Raw genomic sequence first — 15,542 nt, 5'->3', positions numbered from 1 at the left:
CAGGAACCGTGCACAACTCTGCATTAGGTTAAAAATGAAACGAGTATCACAGAAATAAGTTCTACTTGGTCTGATCTCCAGATCTGTTAAGGTTGTCTTGGCAGTAGTTTGATTATGTAATTGCTGATCTCCATTTAACTCATATTCATCATATTCATGGAATCGCGTAGACAACTAGACATGGTGTATGCGCGTGTTTTCTCCTAAGCCAAACATTGGCCGAGAATGCAAGCCGGGCTTGAAAAATCATTGGTTGGTGATTCCGTTCTATATATATATATATATATATATATTAAATGTTATGTTCCATTCCTTAAGATTGATAAGGAAAGTCTATGGTATCCTTGGTGCAGATTGATATTTTTTTGGCTTCGAAGCTAGATCTTTTGATCTTTTGATCTTTACTCTTTGATGTTCAAATTTTTGTTGAAAAATTTCATAAACATAAAATTGAGGAGGTAAATTTTTTGCCTTTGCAAATATAAAATTCTTCTTCTAATAAATCAGATAAACTGAGAAAATTATTTACTTTTCTTGAAAGAGAAATGCCAGATGCTCAAATTCTATTTAATATTCATTAAATAAGGCTGACGTGAATCACGTGATGCTCTCAAGTCACAACTGACACTTTAGATCCTCACCCAGATTTGGATCTTAATACTAAGGTGGCTGCTCTAATTGACCAAAATACGGGTTGATGGAATTTTGAGGTACTTTCCAGTTTCTTTGACCCTGGAGAAGTGGCTCGGATTGAGAGTGTGCTGATTAGTCATTTGATGAAACCTAACCGGGTAGTGTGGCATGGTACTTCTTCAGGAGTTTTTACAGTCATGAATGCCTATCTGTATATGCGAGAAGGACCCAAGCTAAGGGAGAGTTCTAGAGGAGTGGCGGTTGACCCACTGTGGAATCTGATTTGGAGATTGCAAGTCCCCCTGTGGTTAGGCAATTCTGTTGGTCTGTGTGTAACAATGTGTTGCCAGTGACACAAAATTTGTTTGCAAGGAAAATTACTCCTTGCTCGGATTGTCCCATATGTTTTTAGGAACCAGAAATGGTGGTACATAGCTTGTGGAGTTGTCCTTCAACGATGACTGTTTGACAAGAAGGGAGTAGATGAATCCAGAAATTAGCTTTGGTGGCTAACGATGGGATGGACCTTGTAAGACAATTGTTTGCTAAGTTGAGTATAGAAGAGGTGGGAGAAGCACAGACTGATTTGGTTAAGGAGGAATAAGGCTGTTTTTGAACATAGTTTCTCTCCAATTTTTGTGATTGAGAGAGCAAAGTAGGATATAGCTGATTTTCTAGAAGTTTTTCACAGTCGCAATCGACCTCCCGAGGAGACCCCAACTCTCCCTATCAGATGGGTTCCGCCACCTTTCAACGTTTGGAAGATTAATGTGGATGCTTCAATTAATAAAGAGGGATTAAAAATGGGAGTGGGTATTTTTATCGAAATGGAGAAGGTGAGATAGTGGCAACAAGGGCTCTCCAGATCCCTTTTGTGGTTGATCCTATGTAGGCTGAGGCTTTAGCCTCGTGGTATGGGGTTTTTTTTGACAGAGAAATGGGGGGGACTAAGGTGATTTTGGAAGGAGATTCCTTGGTGGTAATGTCGATACTGACGTGGAAAGAGATATGTAACCAGGCTCATGGTCTACTGTTAGAAGATATACAGTTTACCTTTTCTTCCTTCCTCTCCTTGGAGGTCCATCATGTAAAGAGAAGCCAATTTGGCTGTCCATGTGTTAGCAAAGAATGTTTTGTCTCATTCTCTAAATAAGATCTAGGTGGAAAAGTGCCCTCCCTTTATCCATAGTATTGTACTCGCGGAGCAAAAATTTTTATTTGCATAAAGAAGTTCAATCTATTTCCACTCAAAATAAAAAAAAAAAATATTGGTAAATAAATAAATAAAATTAATAATTAATTTGAAGTGTTACGTTTGCATTTGAAAAAAGAAAAGAAAAACACTGGTGTGTACTGTCTCGGCTTTAACGACTTCAAACCCGCCTATCCAACTTGACCCGAAGTCCAATAATATAACTTCCGCAAGCTTCAACACTGGAAGCGTTGAACCGAACCGCCTCAGCTGACCGACTGCGGCCATGGCTTGTACAGGAATGCTGGGCTTTACCTCGTCACCCTTGATACTGCACTCTGCAGACTCTTCTTCTTCTTCTTCTAAGGTATGCAAATGCAAAGGCAAAACCACCCCTTTCTCTTGCTTTTCCAATTCTGCGACTTCTGCTGCTACTACTGCCACTACAAGCAATTCTTCTGACCAAGTGAATGTTAATAATAACAATAATACTCAGAAATTCAAATATAGCAGAGCCTCGCCATCAGTGAGATGGCCCCACCTAAAACTCACCGAGACTTACCCATCCTCTCAGACCCAGTTCACTGTTGCATCTCCTCCTCCGACCCATGTTGTCGAGGATGTCGGTTTTTCGCTAAAAGCCTCGGATTCTGGGGCCAAAGACGAAACCCAGGAAGGGGATGATGCGGAATCTTTGCATATGAATGTTAATGATGAAACCCAACAAATGTTGGGGAGGCCTAGCAAGACTAAGGCTAAGAAAATGACAAAACTGGCTCTCAAGAGAGCCAAAGATTGGAGGGAGAGAGTGAAATTATTGACAGATAGGATTTTAGGATTGAAACCGGAGGAGTTTGTGGCTGATGTGTTAGACGACAAGCAGGTTCAGATGACGCCCACCGATTATTGCTTTGTGGTGAAATGGGTGGGCCAATCGAGCTGGCAGCGAGCGTTGGAGGTGTACGAGTGGTTGAATTTGCGGCACTGGTACTCCCCGAATGCGAGGATGCTTGCCACCATCCTGTCGATTCTTGGCAAGGCTAATCAAGAAGCCTTAGCAGTGGAAATCTTCACCCGGGCGGAGCCGGCAGAGGGTAATACTGTCCAAGTTTTCAATGCCATGATGGGTGTGTATGCGCGGAATGGCCGGTTTGATAAGGTCCAACAACTGCTTGATACGATACGTCAAAGAGGGTGCGAGCCAGACCTCGTGAGTTTTAATACTTTGATAAATGCCCGTTTGAAGGCGGGTGCTATGGTACCAAATTTGGCTATTGAACTTTTGAATGAAGTGAGGAGATCAGGGCTTAGGCCAGATATAATAACTTACAATACTCTTATTAGTGCTTGTTCACGTGAATCGAATTTGGAGGAGGCTTTGAAGGTTTACATTGATATGGAGGTGCATAATTGTCAGCCTGATTTATGGACTTATAATGCCATGATTTCAGTGTATGGGAGATGTGGACTGTCTAGCAAAGCTGAGCAGCTCTTTAAGGATTTGGAGTCAAAAGGATTTTTCCCTGATGCAGTGACGTATAATTCTTTGTTATATGCTTTTGCAAGAGAAGGGAATGTAGAGAAGGTGAAGGAGATTTGTGAAGAAAAGGTGAAAATGGGATTTGGTAAAGATGAGATGACATACAATACTCTTATACACATGTATGGGAAGCAGGGCCAACATGATTTAGCATTACAGCTTTACAGGGACATGAAATTGTCAGGCCGAAATCCTGATGTGATTACGTACACTGTTTTGATTGATTCACTTGGGAAAGCAAGTAAGATAATGGAAGCTGCAAATGTGATGTCAGAGATGTTGGATGCAAGGGTAAGACCCACTTTGCGGACTTATAGTGCTTTAATTTGTGGGTATGCCAAAGTTGGGAAGCTAGTAGAGGCTGAAGAAACGTATGATTGCATGCTTAGGTCTGGGATTAGACCTGATCATCTAGCTTACTCAGTTATGTTGGATATCTTTCTGCGATTCAATGAGACAAAGAAGGCCATGATGTTGTATCAGGAAATGGTTTTTGATGGCTTCATGCCGGATCATGCTCTTTATGAGGTCATGCTCCGAGTGCTTGTGAGGGAAAACAAATTGGAAGGTATTGAAAAAGTGATTAGAGATATGGAAGAGATATGCGGTCTGAATCCACAAGTTATTTCTTCTATTCTCATTAAGGGTGGATGCTATGACCATGCTGCTAGAATGTTGAGATTGGCCATCAGTAATGGCTTTGAACTGGACCGTGATAGTTTGTTATCTATCTTGAGTTCATATAGTTTGTCTGGCAGGCACTTAGAAGCACGTGAATTGCTTGAATTCTTGAGAGAACGTGCTCCTGGCTCAAAGCAACTGTTGACTGAAGCACTGGTTGTCATACTGTGCAAGGCTCACCAACTGGATGCTGCATTGGTGGAATTTAGTAATACTAGGGGATTTGGTTCATTTAATGGAAGTTCTACCCTTTATGAAACCCTGATTCAAGGCTGCGAAGAAAATGAACTCTTTGGTGAAGCTTCTCAAGTCTTCTCTGACATGAGATTCTTTGGTGTCGAACCTTCTGAATATATTTACCGAAGTATGGTGCTAATATATTGTAAAATGGGCTTCCCTGAGACAGCCCATCATTTGGTTGATCAAGCAGAAAAGAAAGGCATTTCGTTTGACAGTGTCTCAATATATGTTGATGTTATTGAGGCATATGGGAAATTGAAGCTATGGCAGAAATCGGAAAGCTTGGTGGGGAATCTTAGGCAAAAATGTACAACAGTGGATAGGAAGGTTTGGAATGCTTTAATACAAGCTTATGCTGCAGATGGTTGCTATGAACGAGCCAGGGCTATTTTTAATACAATGATGAGAGATGGCCCTTCCCCAACTGTAGATTCCATGAATGGTCTATTGCGAGCTTTAATTGTTGATGGGAGATTAAACGAGCTTTATGTGATAATCCAGGAGTTGCAAGATATGGGTTTTAAGATAAGCAAAAGTTCTATTCTGTTGATGCTTGAAGCATTCACTCATGCCGGAGACATTTTTGAGGTGAAGAAAATATACCATGGAATGAAGGCTGCTGGTTATTTTCCCACCATGCATCTTTACAGGATTATGATTGGGTTATTGTGTAAGGGAAAACGCGTAAGGGATGTTGAAGCCATGTTATCTGAAATGGAAGAGGCAGGATTTAAACCTGATCTTTCAATATGGAATTCTATTCTAAAGCTATATGCTGGAATTGAGGATTTCAAGAAGACTGCTCAAGTGTACCAGCAAATCCAAGAAGCTGGAATTAATCCAGATGAGGACACTTACAATACTTTGATCATAATGTACTGCAGGGATCGGAGACCGGAAGAAGGTTTGTCACTGATGCTTGAAATGAGAAGGCTGGGTCTGGAACCTAAGTTGGACACTTACAAAAGCATGATTGCAGCATTCGGTAAGCAGCAGATGCTGGAACAAGCCGAGGAACTTTTTGAAGAGTTGAGGTCAAATGGATGTAAATTAGACCGCTCCTTTTTTCATCTAATGATGAAAATGTTTAGAGATTCTGGAAATCATTCCAAAGCAGAAAAGCTAATGGGCATGATGAAAGAGGCAGGAGTAGAACCCACAATTGCTACAATGCACCTGCTTATGGTTTCTTACGGCAGTTCTGGGCAGCCCCAAGAAGCTGAAAAAGTGCTTAACAATTTGAAAGCAACTGGCTTAAATCTTGATACACTACCATATAGTTCAGTTATTGATGCGTATCTCAAGAATGGAGATTATAATGCTGGAATCCAAAAGCTCGTGGAGATGAAGGAAGTTGGTATGGAGCCAGATCATAGAATATGGACATGCTTTATTAGGGCTGCAAGTTTGTGTGAGCGTACAAGTGAAGTCCTTATACTCTTAAATGCACTCCGGGATGCTGGGTTTGATCTTCCAATCAGGTAGTTTAGTTTGTCAAATGTTAATGGAATTTTGTTGTCCTGTTAATCTGTTTCTTAATGAATCTTGTATTGTAGGCTTCTGACAGAAAAATCCAAGTCACAAGTTTCAGAGGTAGACCATTGTCTAGAGAAACTAGAACCTATGGAAGACAATGCAGCCTTTAATTTTGTCAACGCCTTGGGGGATCTGTTGTGGGCATTTGAACTCCGGGCTACTGCTTCATGGGTTTTCCAATTGGCAATCAAGAGGAACATTTATCGCCATGATGTGTTCAGGTAGGTGCTATGAAATCTAGGTCTGAGCTATCTATTCTTGTAATTTGTTCATCTAGTTTAGAAACTGGTTTTTGCCAAGAAATGTTAGAGTAGCTTGGGAGTAACCAACTAAATGGGAAGGAGCTGGATATGCAGAAGTGAATGAACAAATTTGTTGTATGAAAGAGCCATTCCTCTTTGGGTGAAGTGCAAATTAATTCATTGCATATCCTATGAAAGGATTAGTTTCTCTTATCATAAGTGTATGCATCCCCTAGTTTCCATTGGTTCGCTTATACCTCTTTGTTTGTCAAATGCAGCGTAGCTGACAAGGACTGGGGGGCTGATTTTAGAAAGTTGTCTGCTGGTTCAGCTCTTGTTGGTCTTACTTTGTGGCTTGACCATATGCAGGCAAATTCTCCTCTCTTTTTTTTTTTTTTTTGCCTATCATGTTTAGCTCTGTCTTGGGGCTGCCATGTCAAAAGTTTAGAATACATCTTTATGGCCATTGTTAAGAATGCTGTTATACTGTTTTCATTATTACTGCTAGTGTGTTTTTCTGGATAACTTTCCTTCACCAGAATGATCATGTTGTTGTTGCTGCTGCTGCTGTTTTTTCCTACAAGATCAGGAATGATTCAGCAGCTTTCAGGACCTATGAAATAACTCAAATCTTGAGCTTCAACACCCTCTTTTTCAGAGTATCTTTAATTATGATAATGTTTTTTGAACTTCTGAATTTCACAAAGTAAACATCTTTGTCCTTCAATGAGTACTGGAACTTGTAGAATGTCACTAGTATCAGCTCAACCCATCTTAACTAAACTCAAGTAAGCCTTAGTTTCAATTAAATAGAGTTTGGCTTTATAAATCCTCTTCGATAGAAGTCTCTGCTTATAAAAAAAAATGAATCCTCTTCATTGAATCAGGGTCGGCCGCATATTCTTCTCTGAATCCTATGTCTGCCACTTGTAGCATGTCACTGGAAGATTTTATTTTATTTTGGTTATTTCTGACTTTTTGAACCTTTGTTTTTCCTTTTCTACTGAATAGAGGATTGTCTTGTATACTTTCCGTGTACTAGGGTTGCACCCCTCTACGCTTTTCAATGAGATTAAATTAATTATAAAAAAAATACTAATAGTAGCATGCAAATGTTTAATATCTTGGATCTTAGCTTTAGATTTTCTTCATTGAATGCTCTCGAGCCAATTCCACTCCCTTTCAAATTTTTGTCTATTTCAGCTTCAGACAGGATATGAAGTAGATCGAGTCTACCATAAGTCACACATTATCTTGATTGTGATGATTCTCTCCAATGAAATTTAGTAAAATTCTATGAAATGTGGAAAAGAAATGGAGGATCTAAAGAAATCCGTTGTAGATGACTTTTATGCACCTTATCAAACTGAATACATGTGATCCACTATTTTTTTTTCTTTCAAATTTTTAGTTTCCCGATCAATATTTACATGGTTAGTTGTGATCCTTTTGTGGGATTACCAGCCAACTCTTGTTCTTTGACCAACTTTTGATTAATTACAATACGGAATCTTGTTGGAATCACAATAGAAAAACAGAACTCATTTCTTTTTATTAATTTGGGATTTATTGCACATCTATTTTCTGTCTCCCACACGCCCCTCTCCCCAAGAGGGCCAAAAAAAAAAAAAAGACAGAGCAGTCATGAATACTTTATTCTTGCATTTCTTTGAAATAAAAAGAATAAAAAAAAAAAAAAAAGTTGTTTTGCAATATCTTCTTGGTTAAGCACCGAGAGAAGGGGGGAAAAGCCAAAGGACAAAAAAAAAAAAAAAAATACAAGCAATTTCACAATTCAACAGAATTTTGTTAGAATAGCAAAAGCATAAAACATTACATCTGCATCTTTGGGAAATAAAAGTTTAACCCAATGTTGGTTAGTATGTAAAAGATGTAACCTTGCACTAGTCTGTACATCTATACCTGCATAAATTCAAGCACTCTAGCACAATTGCACATTCGTGCACATGCATGAACACACATGCACACACAAATGATCAAGATCTGATTCATATGTGAGCTTGGTAATATAGATATACATGCAAAATCTGAGAAGGATGCAAATGGAACATGTAATTGACAGAGGATAAGTTTAATCTGATTTCTGGGTCTGCTATAAGAGCCATTAGTGTCACTGGACTTTTGAGAAGATGATTACTATTATTATTGTCTCTCACATAAGGATTCCTATATTATGGCAGGACGCATCATTGCAGGGTTATCCAGAGTCTCCAAAATCAGTTGTTCTGATAACAGGGACAGCAGAGTATAACATGGTTTCCCTTAATAGCACATTGAAGGCTTGCCTTTGGGAGATGGGATCCCCTTTTCTGCCTTGTAGAACAAGAAGTGGGCTCCTTGTGGCTAAGGCACACTCTCTTAGAATGTGGTTGAAGGACTCCCCATTTTGCTTGGATCTTGAGTTGAAAGATGCCCCATCTCTCCCTGAATCAAACTCAATGCAACTCATTGAAGGATGCTTCATTAGACGCGGACTTGTTCCTGCATTCAAGGACATAACTGAGAGACTTGGACTAGTGAGGCCCAAGAAGTTCGCCAGATTGGCTTTGCTATCGGATGATAGAAGAGAGAAAGCCATTCGAGCTGACATAGAAGGGGGGAAAGAGAAGTTGGAAAAAATGAAGAAAATGGTTGAGCTTGGGAGAGATAAGAAAACCAAGAAGTTTAGAAATAGGAAATATATTGGGAGAACTCTGCTGTCAAACGTTGAAGAGATTGGATTGGAAAAACAAGCTTGGAAATAGAGTTGCCAAATGAAAAGGATGGCATGACTGTCTTTATTTTTTAAAATTATTCCTACTTCCATTTCACTGATATTTTGGATGGAATCAGCAAGTTGTGGCATCCTTGGATACCAATTTGCACTAGCACTCCCGGAACAAGTCATAGAAGATTGGTATTATGCTCAGTTTATGCCTCAGCATGCTTGGATGATAGCATCTTATTCCATGCAGATCATCACAGACGCTCAGATTCTAGTGTAAGGTACTTTGTTTTGAATTTTTTTCTCTAAATCTTTTTACTGATTTTTTGCACCGTCTCTTGATATTTGCCATTTATCTTCCTTCACCTCTATTACATGTGATTGAACTTCCTTGAGGCAAGCAAATTTAAGGAGGAAAAGTGGTTTCACTTTTATTTCTTGCAAAAGTTCTTTCGAAGTTTTTCTTCATTTTCTGCTTTTTTGTTTTTTTTTTTTTTAAGATTTTATAAATTAGCTTTTCTTATATTGCCTTCTCTTCTCTTTGGATTCTTCCAATGCAAATAGGTTGTGCCCATTTGCGTTTCTAATACCCCTTACTTATCCTGAAGAAAGGGGAAAAAAAATTACATAAAAATAATCACTTTTTGAAGCATAGGAGTAGTCCATCTTATTTTGTTACCCCAATAGAAGATCTTTCTCTGTTATATCTTTCATTGAGGAAACAAAGAAGACAAAAACTGCCCTGTCCCTTGTAATTCCTATTTATCTGCATCATTTTCAGTGAAAATCAACGGTAAGGTCTCCGAGAATGCTGGTGACATGTGAGCGATGGTAGTTTCCATGTTTTGAGCTCCAGCTTTACTTCCCAACTTCTTGTTCTTTGCAAACTTGGTCTCCTCCTCCTCCTCCTCCTCCTCCTCCTCTTAATCTTCTTCTCCTGCTGCTGCTGTTGCTTAATATGCTCTCTCTGTCCCATTGAGATTTGGTTTAAATTCTTGGAATGGTTGTTAATTGACAGGAAACCAGATATCTTAGGATAAAATTGTTGATAAAACTACAATATCTTCCTAGTTTGGTAGAACTTTAGTATATGATTCATTTTGATTGATCAATTTAGGATCCACGATTCAATAATTTATTAAAGCATCAGCCTCTTAATTGATAAGCTTATAGGCATTTCTCTAAATGCAAAGCCAAACCAGCTATGTACGCTCTAGAATCAGCTAGTACGATATATCTTAGTTGAATTGTAATATATATATTTTTTATTTTATAAGTAATTCAATCTTATAGAAAGCACAAAGGGGCGCAATCCAAGTATACAGAGAGTATACAAGAGAGACACCCGCTAAGGGGGAAGAAAAAGAGCACAAATCCAAATATTCTAGAAAATTAGAGAAGCGAGAACTATTGGCAGTTACCATTCACCCATAAAGGGTTTTGAACAATATATCTTTTAACTCGACCACTGTTCTTACACAATCCCAAAATTTTCCAACACGCCAATAGCTCCACCACCCATTGGGGCATTATCCACTCTATCCCCGTTAGACGAAAAACTGAAACCCACAAGTTTCTAGTTACTTCACAATGGAACAGAAGATGATCGATGGATTCCTCACTCTTCATACACATGCAACACCAGTCCATTACTATGACATGCCTTTTTCTTAGATTATCCAATGTTATGAATCCCCCTAACGCTACTAACCAAACAAATTGAGTCACTCTCGAAGGCGCCTTGCTTCCCCAAGTGCTCTTCTAGGAGAGCGGGGGACTAAACGCATGATAAGAAGATCTAACCTTAAAATTTTGTCTTTTGGAAGGGGTCCAATATGTCCTATCTCCAAGCCTCCTTGTCTCAACATGATAGAGTACAAGAGGTTGAAGAATGAAGTGACCAATTCCATCTCCCAATCATGCACAAATCTGATGAATGTAACATTCCACTGACAAGTGTCATTTGAAAACTGCATGTGGTCTGCCACCAAGGCCTCCTTAAAGCAAGCAATGCTAAACAACACCGGGAAAACTTCCTTCAAGTTCTTAGCTCCAACCCACACGTCATGCCAAAGCCAAATCCTAGACCCGGCTGCCACCTCAAATCTCACAAATCTAGAGAAATCCCCCTACCCCCTCCTATTGTTTTTCCACACCCCCACCCTGTAGGACCCGTGCACCGCATTGGGGCACCACCCACCTAACAAGCTCTCGTATTTAGCTTCCACCACTGCTCTCTACAAAGTCTCTCTCTTTGTGGTGTAATGCGAAAGTCATTTCCCCAATAGAGCTTAGTTGAACAAAATCAAATTCCTAACCCCCAAACCTTCTGAAGACAATGGAGTGCAGATCTTGGACCAACTAACTAGATGAAATTTTAAACTCGTCATTGACTCCTCCCTTCAAGAAATCCATCTGAATTTTCTCGATACATTTAGCAACTCCAATTGTGATTGGGAAAAGGGACATAAAATAAGTAGGCAAATTGGAGAGTGCTTTTAATTAAAGTGATCCTACCACCCTTCAACAGATAAAGCCTCTTCCAACCTGCCAAGCAATGTTCCATATTTTCAATAATACCGTTCCATATAGATTTTGCCTGAAATGGAGCCCCCAAATGAAGAATCAAATACTTAATAAGCACAGAGGACACACTACAAACAAGGATACTGGCCAAGCCTCCAACATTATCTACGGCGCCAATGGGGACTAATTATGAATTAGTCAGGATCATTTTCAACCTCGAAACAGCTTCAAAACATAAGAAATGATATCACAAATAATGAAATTGCTTGGGATTAGCCTTACAAGTGAGCCAGCCAGTTTAGGCCGCCAATTGAATTGTTCTGAATAAAGATGAGTGTACAATTGTAGTATATTCTCACTTATTTATGTAGAATTTGAAGAGGTGGAGTCGTTAACCACTAATGAATCCACGGTGTTGTTCCTTCTATTCAAATTTGCCACACAGTGGAAAAACTTTGTATTCTTGTCTCCCTCCCTCAGCCAAAGGGCCCTCGATTTCTATTTCCAACTCACTTCTTTCAAAAGAGTAGTCCTTTCCAAATCATTGGTGGTCTCATCCTTTCTTTCCTTTTCCTCATATCTTCTGCAATAGCATCAAGATCATGGTGTTAAACCAAAATAGCCTTCTTCGTCTTCTCAACATTGTCAAACACCTCCTTATTCCATTTTTTCAAGTCAAGTTTCAAGGCTTTTAGTTTTCGAGCAAGAAAAAACTATGGGATCCTTGAAAGCTATAAGACGACCACCACTAATTCACCATTTTCACAAAACCTTCAGATTTAAGCCACATATTCTCAAGCTTAAAATACCCTCTACTCGAAACAACTCAACCCAATCAAGCAATAAAGGAAACTTTATGATAAAACTCTAGGGAGCCTTTGCGGAGAAACATAGGAAAGTGGGCCTCCTAATCAGGAGAGAGAAGAAACCTGTCTTAATTGACAAAACAAGCCAACATCTTCAACTCACGATGCCTTCTATTTAATACTTAGAAAGAGTACTAGAGGGACTAACCGGCCCATTGCAAGTTCTGCTCGCTTCAATGGCAGTAAGCAACAACAACAACTGTTCCTCAAGCCCTTTGCAAGACAACCCCACAATATGACAGAAGCTCTTGGCTTTCTGAACCACCCAGTCAAAGCCTTTGGAACTGGTAAAATAGGCTCTTCAATTGCTGCGAGGGTGAATATTAAGGGGCTCACTTTCCCTGGACTCGACCCGTTGATGAAGAACCAATTCTGAGGACAGGGATGTCTTAGCCTCACTGCAACTGGTCAGGGCTAACCCAAGCTCCCTGCCTACCGACACTGGACACTGCCAAAGCTCCTGCTCCTTACCCTTACTTTCTCCCAAACTCATTCCGAAAGAAGGAAAAAATGCCCCAGGACTAAAACTTGGGACTGCAACTCTCCTTCTGCCTCTGAGATCTAACACCCAATCCCCGACCTTAGGAAAGCCCAAGGGCTCTGTAGCTTGAAAAGGAGGATCGTCTGCCTCATCATCAGTAAAGGAACTTTGGGAAAGTGAGCCCAGAACCAATGACCCCTCAAACCGCATGCTAAAACCCTCAGTTCTGGCACCAGAAGCACATACAACGTGGTTTAAGAATCGTACGGGAACTCTGATGGAAAATGGAGTCGTCAGATGGATGATAGAGGGCTCCATAGTTGAGGGAGAGGTGCTGACAGAGTTCGTAGGACCCTCCCCGGCCCCCTCAAACCATCATGCTTCCTTGTTATAAGAAGGGCACCTTAGAATGCCTTTAAGGCTCTTCCAAACAAATATAAGCATAGGAAATCAGGAAAAGATCCTCTGGAAGTAGGAACTGTTAGAATGCCTTTAAGGCTCTTCCAAACATATATAAGCATAGTAAATGATCGTTACTAATAGCTTGATCTAACATTCATAATTAAATAACTGTTAATAATAAGTGCGATCGAACGATTAGAATTAAATGACTGTTAATAACAGTTAATTTTTGCTAATTACAAAATTAAGTTTCTGTTAATAAACAGACAAGAAAACTGTCTAGGTGAATTGCATAAAAAGACTCCATTTCTTCTATAAATAGCCCACTCCATTTGCAGAAAAGGTATCTACAAGAATCTGAAAAGTTATAATCTCTCTCTCTCTCTCTCACAAGCTTGATGACTTCTATCTTACACAATTACGTCACTGTTATATTCTAATTTTCTATTCTTGCCAGAATTGAAAATCTGAGAATATTCTGGTTTCACTTCGTTTCTGCATAACATAGTCAAACATCAGGTAGAATCTGGGTTTCATTGCATTTTGTAGACGAATTTGTTATAACCTAATGCACACCAATTAGCCAGAATTGGTAGGAGAAAATATCATCTTATGGAGCTTTTTACTAATATTTTTCAAATTGAAAAATAAAAAAAATTGCACCAACAATAGCTAATCTGAATCAAAACATAAGCTGACTCTTGGATGGCATGAGATGAAAAACTAATCCTTGGAGAATATGTACTGAATTTGATGTAATCTGCTCGTTTCGTTAATGATAAAACTTGCTTATATGATCAAATCTACTTTTAGTTGCTGCTTGTAGGTGAACTAACGCTGAGTTTCTGGCACCTTTAGTTCAGGGCGGTAAAGATTGGGCCATGCTCAAGCTTGGCTAAAGCTTGAGTTGAACTTTTTGCCGTGCCTATGTATATGGGAGTTCAGGGCTTTCGCTTCAAGTTAATTGCCACGGAGTATTTCCAAATATGCTTGGCATTGAGTTGATTATAGGACAGAGTGACCCATCATGGTCTGAACTGAAGAGTTGGAAGTACTTCAAAATATGCTTGGCATTGGGTTCTTGTCTCTTTTTTTTTTCTTTTTCTTTTTTCTTTTATTTGGGTGAGGAAAAGGTGAAGTGGTGGGGAAGTGAGGGAAGAGGATGAGAATCATGTGATGATAGAGAAAAGATTTTTCTTCTGTTTTCAGTTTTTATGTAATAATATTATATGGAGATATGATCTTTTACCTCCCCAAGACATAACTCTTGACCACCTTACCCATGTGGCAAGGTGGTCCCTTAGCAAGCTTTAAGGTTTTTTTTTTTTTTTTTTTTTTTTTTTGTATTTTTAATAAAATTAAATTTGGACCGTTGGTTATTTTACAAGAGATTTCATGTTTTTTTTTTTACAGCATCAAAGTTGGATCCTAATTGAATGAGCCAACTATTAAATCAAGCCCTCATGTTTCCCATTTGCTTCTTTCTTTCTTTCTTTCTTCTTCTTCTTCTTTTTTTTTTTTTGGTTGTGATTTCTTAAGCATTAATGGGAGGCGTCTCGTTATGATCGATGGATTTATTCTAAAAGAGACGTTTTCATCGCTTTCCTGCATTAAGGATTTTTTTTAGTTTGCCTTTTTATGTGTATTTCATTCTTGTATAATTGTATTGTTATTATTGTTTATGTTATATGCTATGTGGAACAAATAAAATAGAAAATAAAAGATGAGATAAAAGAATTTAGGTGCAAAAGGAAAGTCGGACGTATCCCATATTGATGGATTGAGACCGCTCAATATTTATGGCATTGCACGTTGTGCAATAGTTTAATTTGGGCTTTTTTATTTTAAATGAAGGGTTTAGATTTGCAAATCATATTACAAGTTTAAAACTATAAACTTTTTCTCTCTCTAGCAGCCTCACAGCCACTATTGGTCTCCCCCACCACCATTAGGGGTGGCCGATGTTGATGATATTGATGGATTTCTGATTGAAAGACTCAAAAGATGCATGAAATTGGTACATACGATACTTGTGATTGTGGATGGTGTGATCGTGAATGGGGGAGGTGAGGAGGTGAAAGAGGCAAGGGGAGAGGGGTAGAGGAGGAGGAAGGGGATTGGGATATGGAAAACTCACGCATGGAGGATAGAGGCAATGAGCGGGGAATCATCTAAGTTGGGGGCGGCCGAACCACCTCTAGTGGTAAAATGAGTGGTTCGACCACCCTAAATATCATTTTTAGCTTCTCCTTCTCATCAGCAATTTTCAGTACCATCGTATGCTCGATGGATCTAGAATGCATTAATTGCCTTAACTTTCAAATTTCAAACCCCTTGGCACATAAGTGGTTGGGCCACTCCCAAATAGCCTTTAGAGATGACCGAACCACCCATTTTGCCAAAATGGATGGCTCGACCACATTCAACTAGCTTTGAGGTGGTTGAACCACACTTTTTGACCAAAAGAAGTTGTTTGGC

The 15,542-nt window shown here is 39.2% G+C and overlaps 1 protein-coding gene across 4 annotated transcripts; it reads left to right on the top strand.

Annotated features, from left to right (window-relative positions):
• Nucleotides 1–2,065: 2,065 nt before the first annotated feature.
• LOC133871211 (pentatricopeptide repeat-containing protein At3g18110, chloroplastic) lies at nt 2,066–14,406 on the top strand. 4 transcript variants are annotated; one of them, XM_062308609.1, is made up of 5 exons: nt 2,066–5,767; nt 5,843–6,043; nt 6,343–6,433; nt 8,266–9,065; nt 13,928–14,406. In XM_062308609.1, exons 1-4 carry the CDS (start codon nt 2,112–2,114, stop codon nt 8,827–8,829), a joined length of 4,512 nt encoding a protein of 1,503 aa, XP_062164593.1. In that variant the 5' UTR covers nt 2,066–2,111; the 3' UTR covers nt 8,830–9,065; nt 13,928–14,406. The 4 variants fall into 4 exon arrangements, with proteins under 4 accessions (XP_062164593.1, XP_062164591.1, XP_062164590.1 ...); XM_062308607.1 differs by having other exon boundaries at nt 8,266–9,070; XM_062308606.1 differs by having other exon boundaries at nt 8,266–9,070; nt 13,923–14,406.
• Nucleotides 14,407–15,542: the final 1,136 nt, after the last annotated feature.

The sequence above is a fragment of the Alnus glutinosa genome, chromosome 6, assembly GCF_958979055.1.
Source record: "Alnus glutinosa chromosome 6, dhAlnGlut1.1, whole genome shotgun sequence".
Taxonomy (NCBI): Eukaryota; Viridiplantae; Streptophyta; class Magnoliopsida; order Fagales; family Betulaceae; genus Alnus; species Alnus glutinosa.
Note: the sequence above shows the minus strand (reverse complement) of the source record. Positions and strands in the feature narration are given on the sequence as shown.

Excerpts from the sequence above, each read along its gene's own strand:
- LOC133871211 (XM_062308609.1), top strand. The coding sequence starts at position 2,112 with ATGGCTTGTACAGGAATGCTGGGCTTTACCTCGTCACCCTTGATACTG. Across the intron at positions 6,044-6,342 it reads TATCGCCATGATGTGTTCAG|CGTAGCTGACAAGGACTGGG; the intron begins GTAGGTGCTATG and ends TGTCAAATGCAG. Across the intron at positions 6,434-8,265 it reads TGTGGCTTGACCATATGCAG|GACGCATCATTGCAGGGTTA; the intron begins GCAAATTCTCCT and ends ATATTATGGCAG.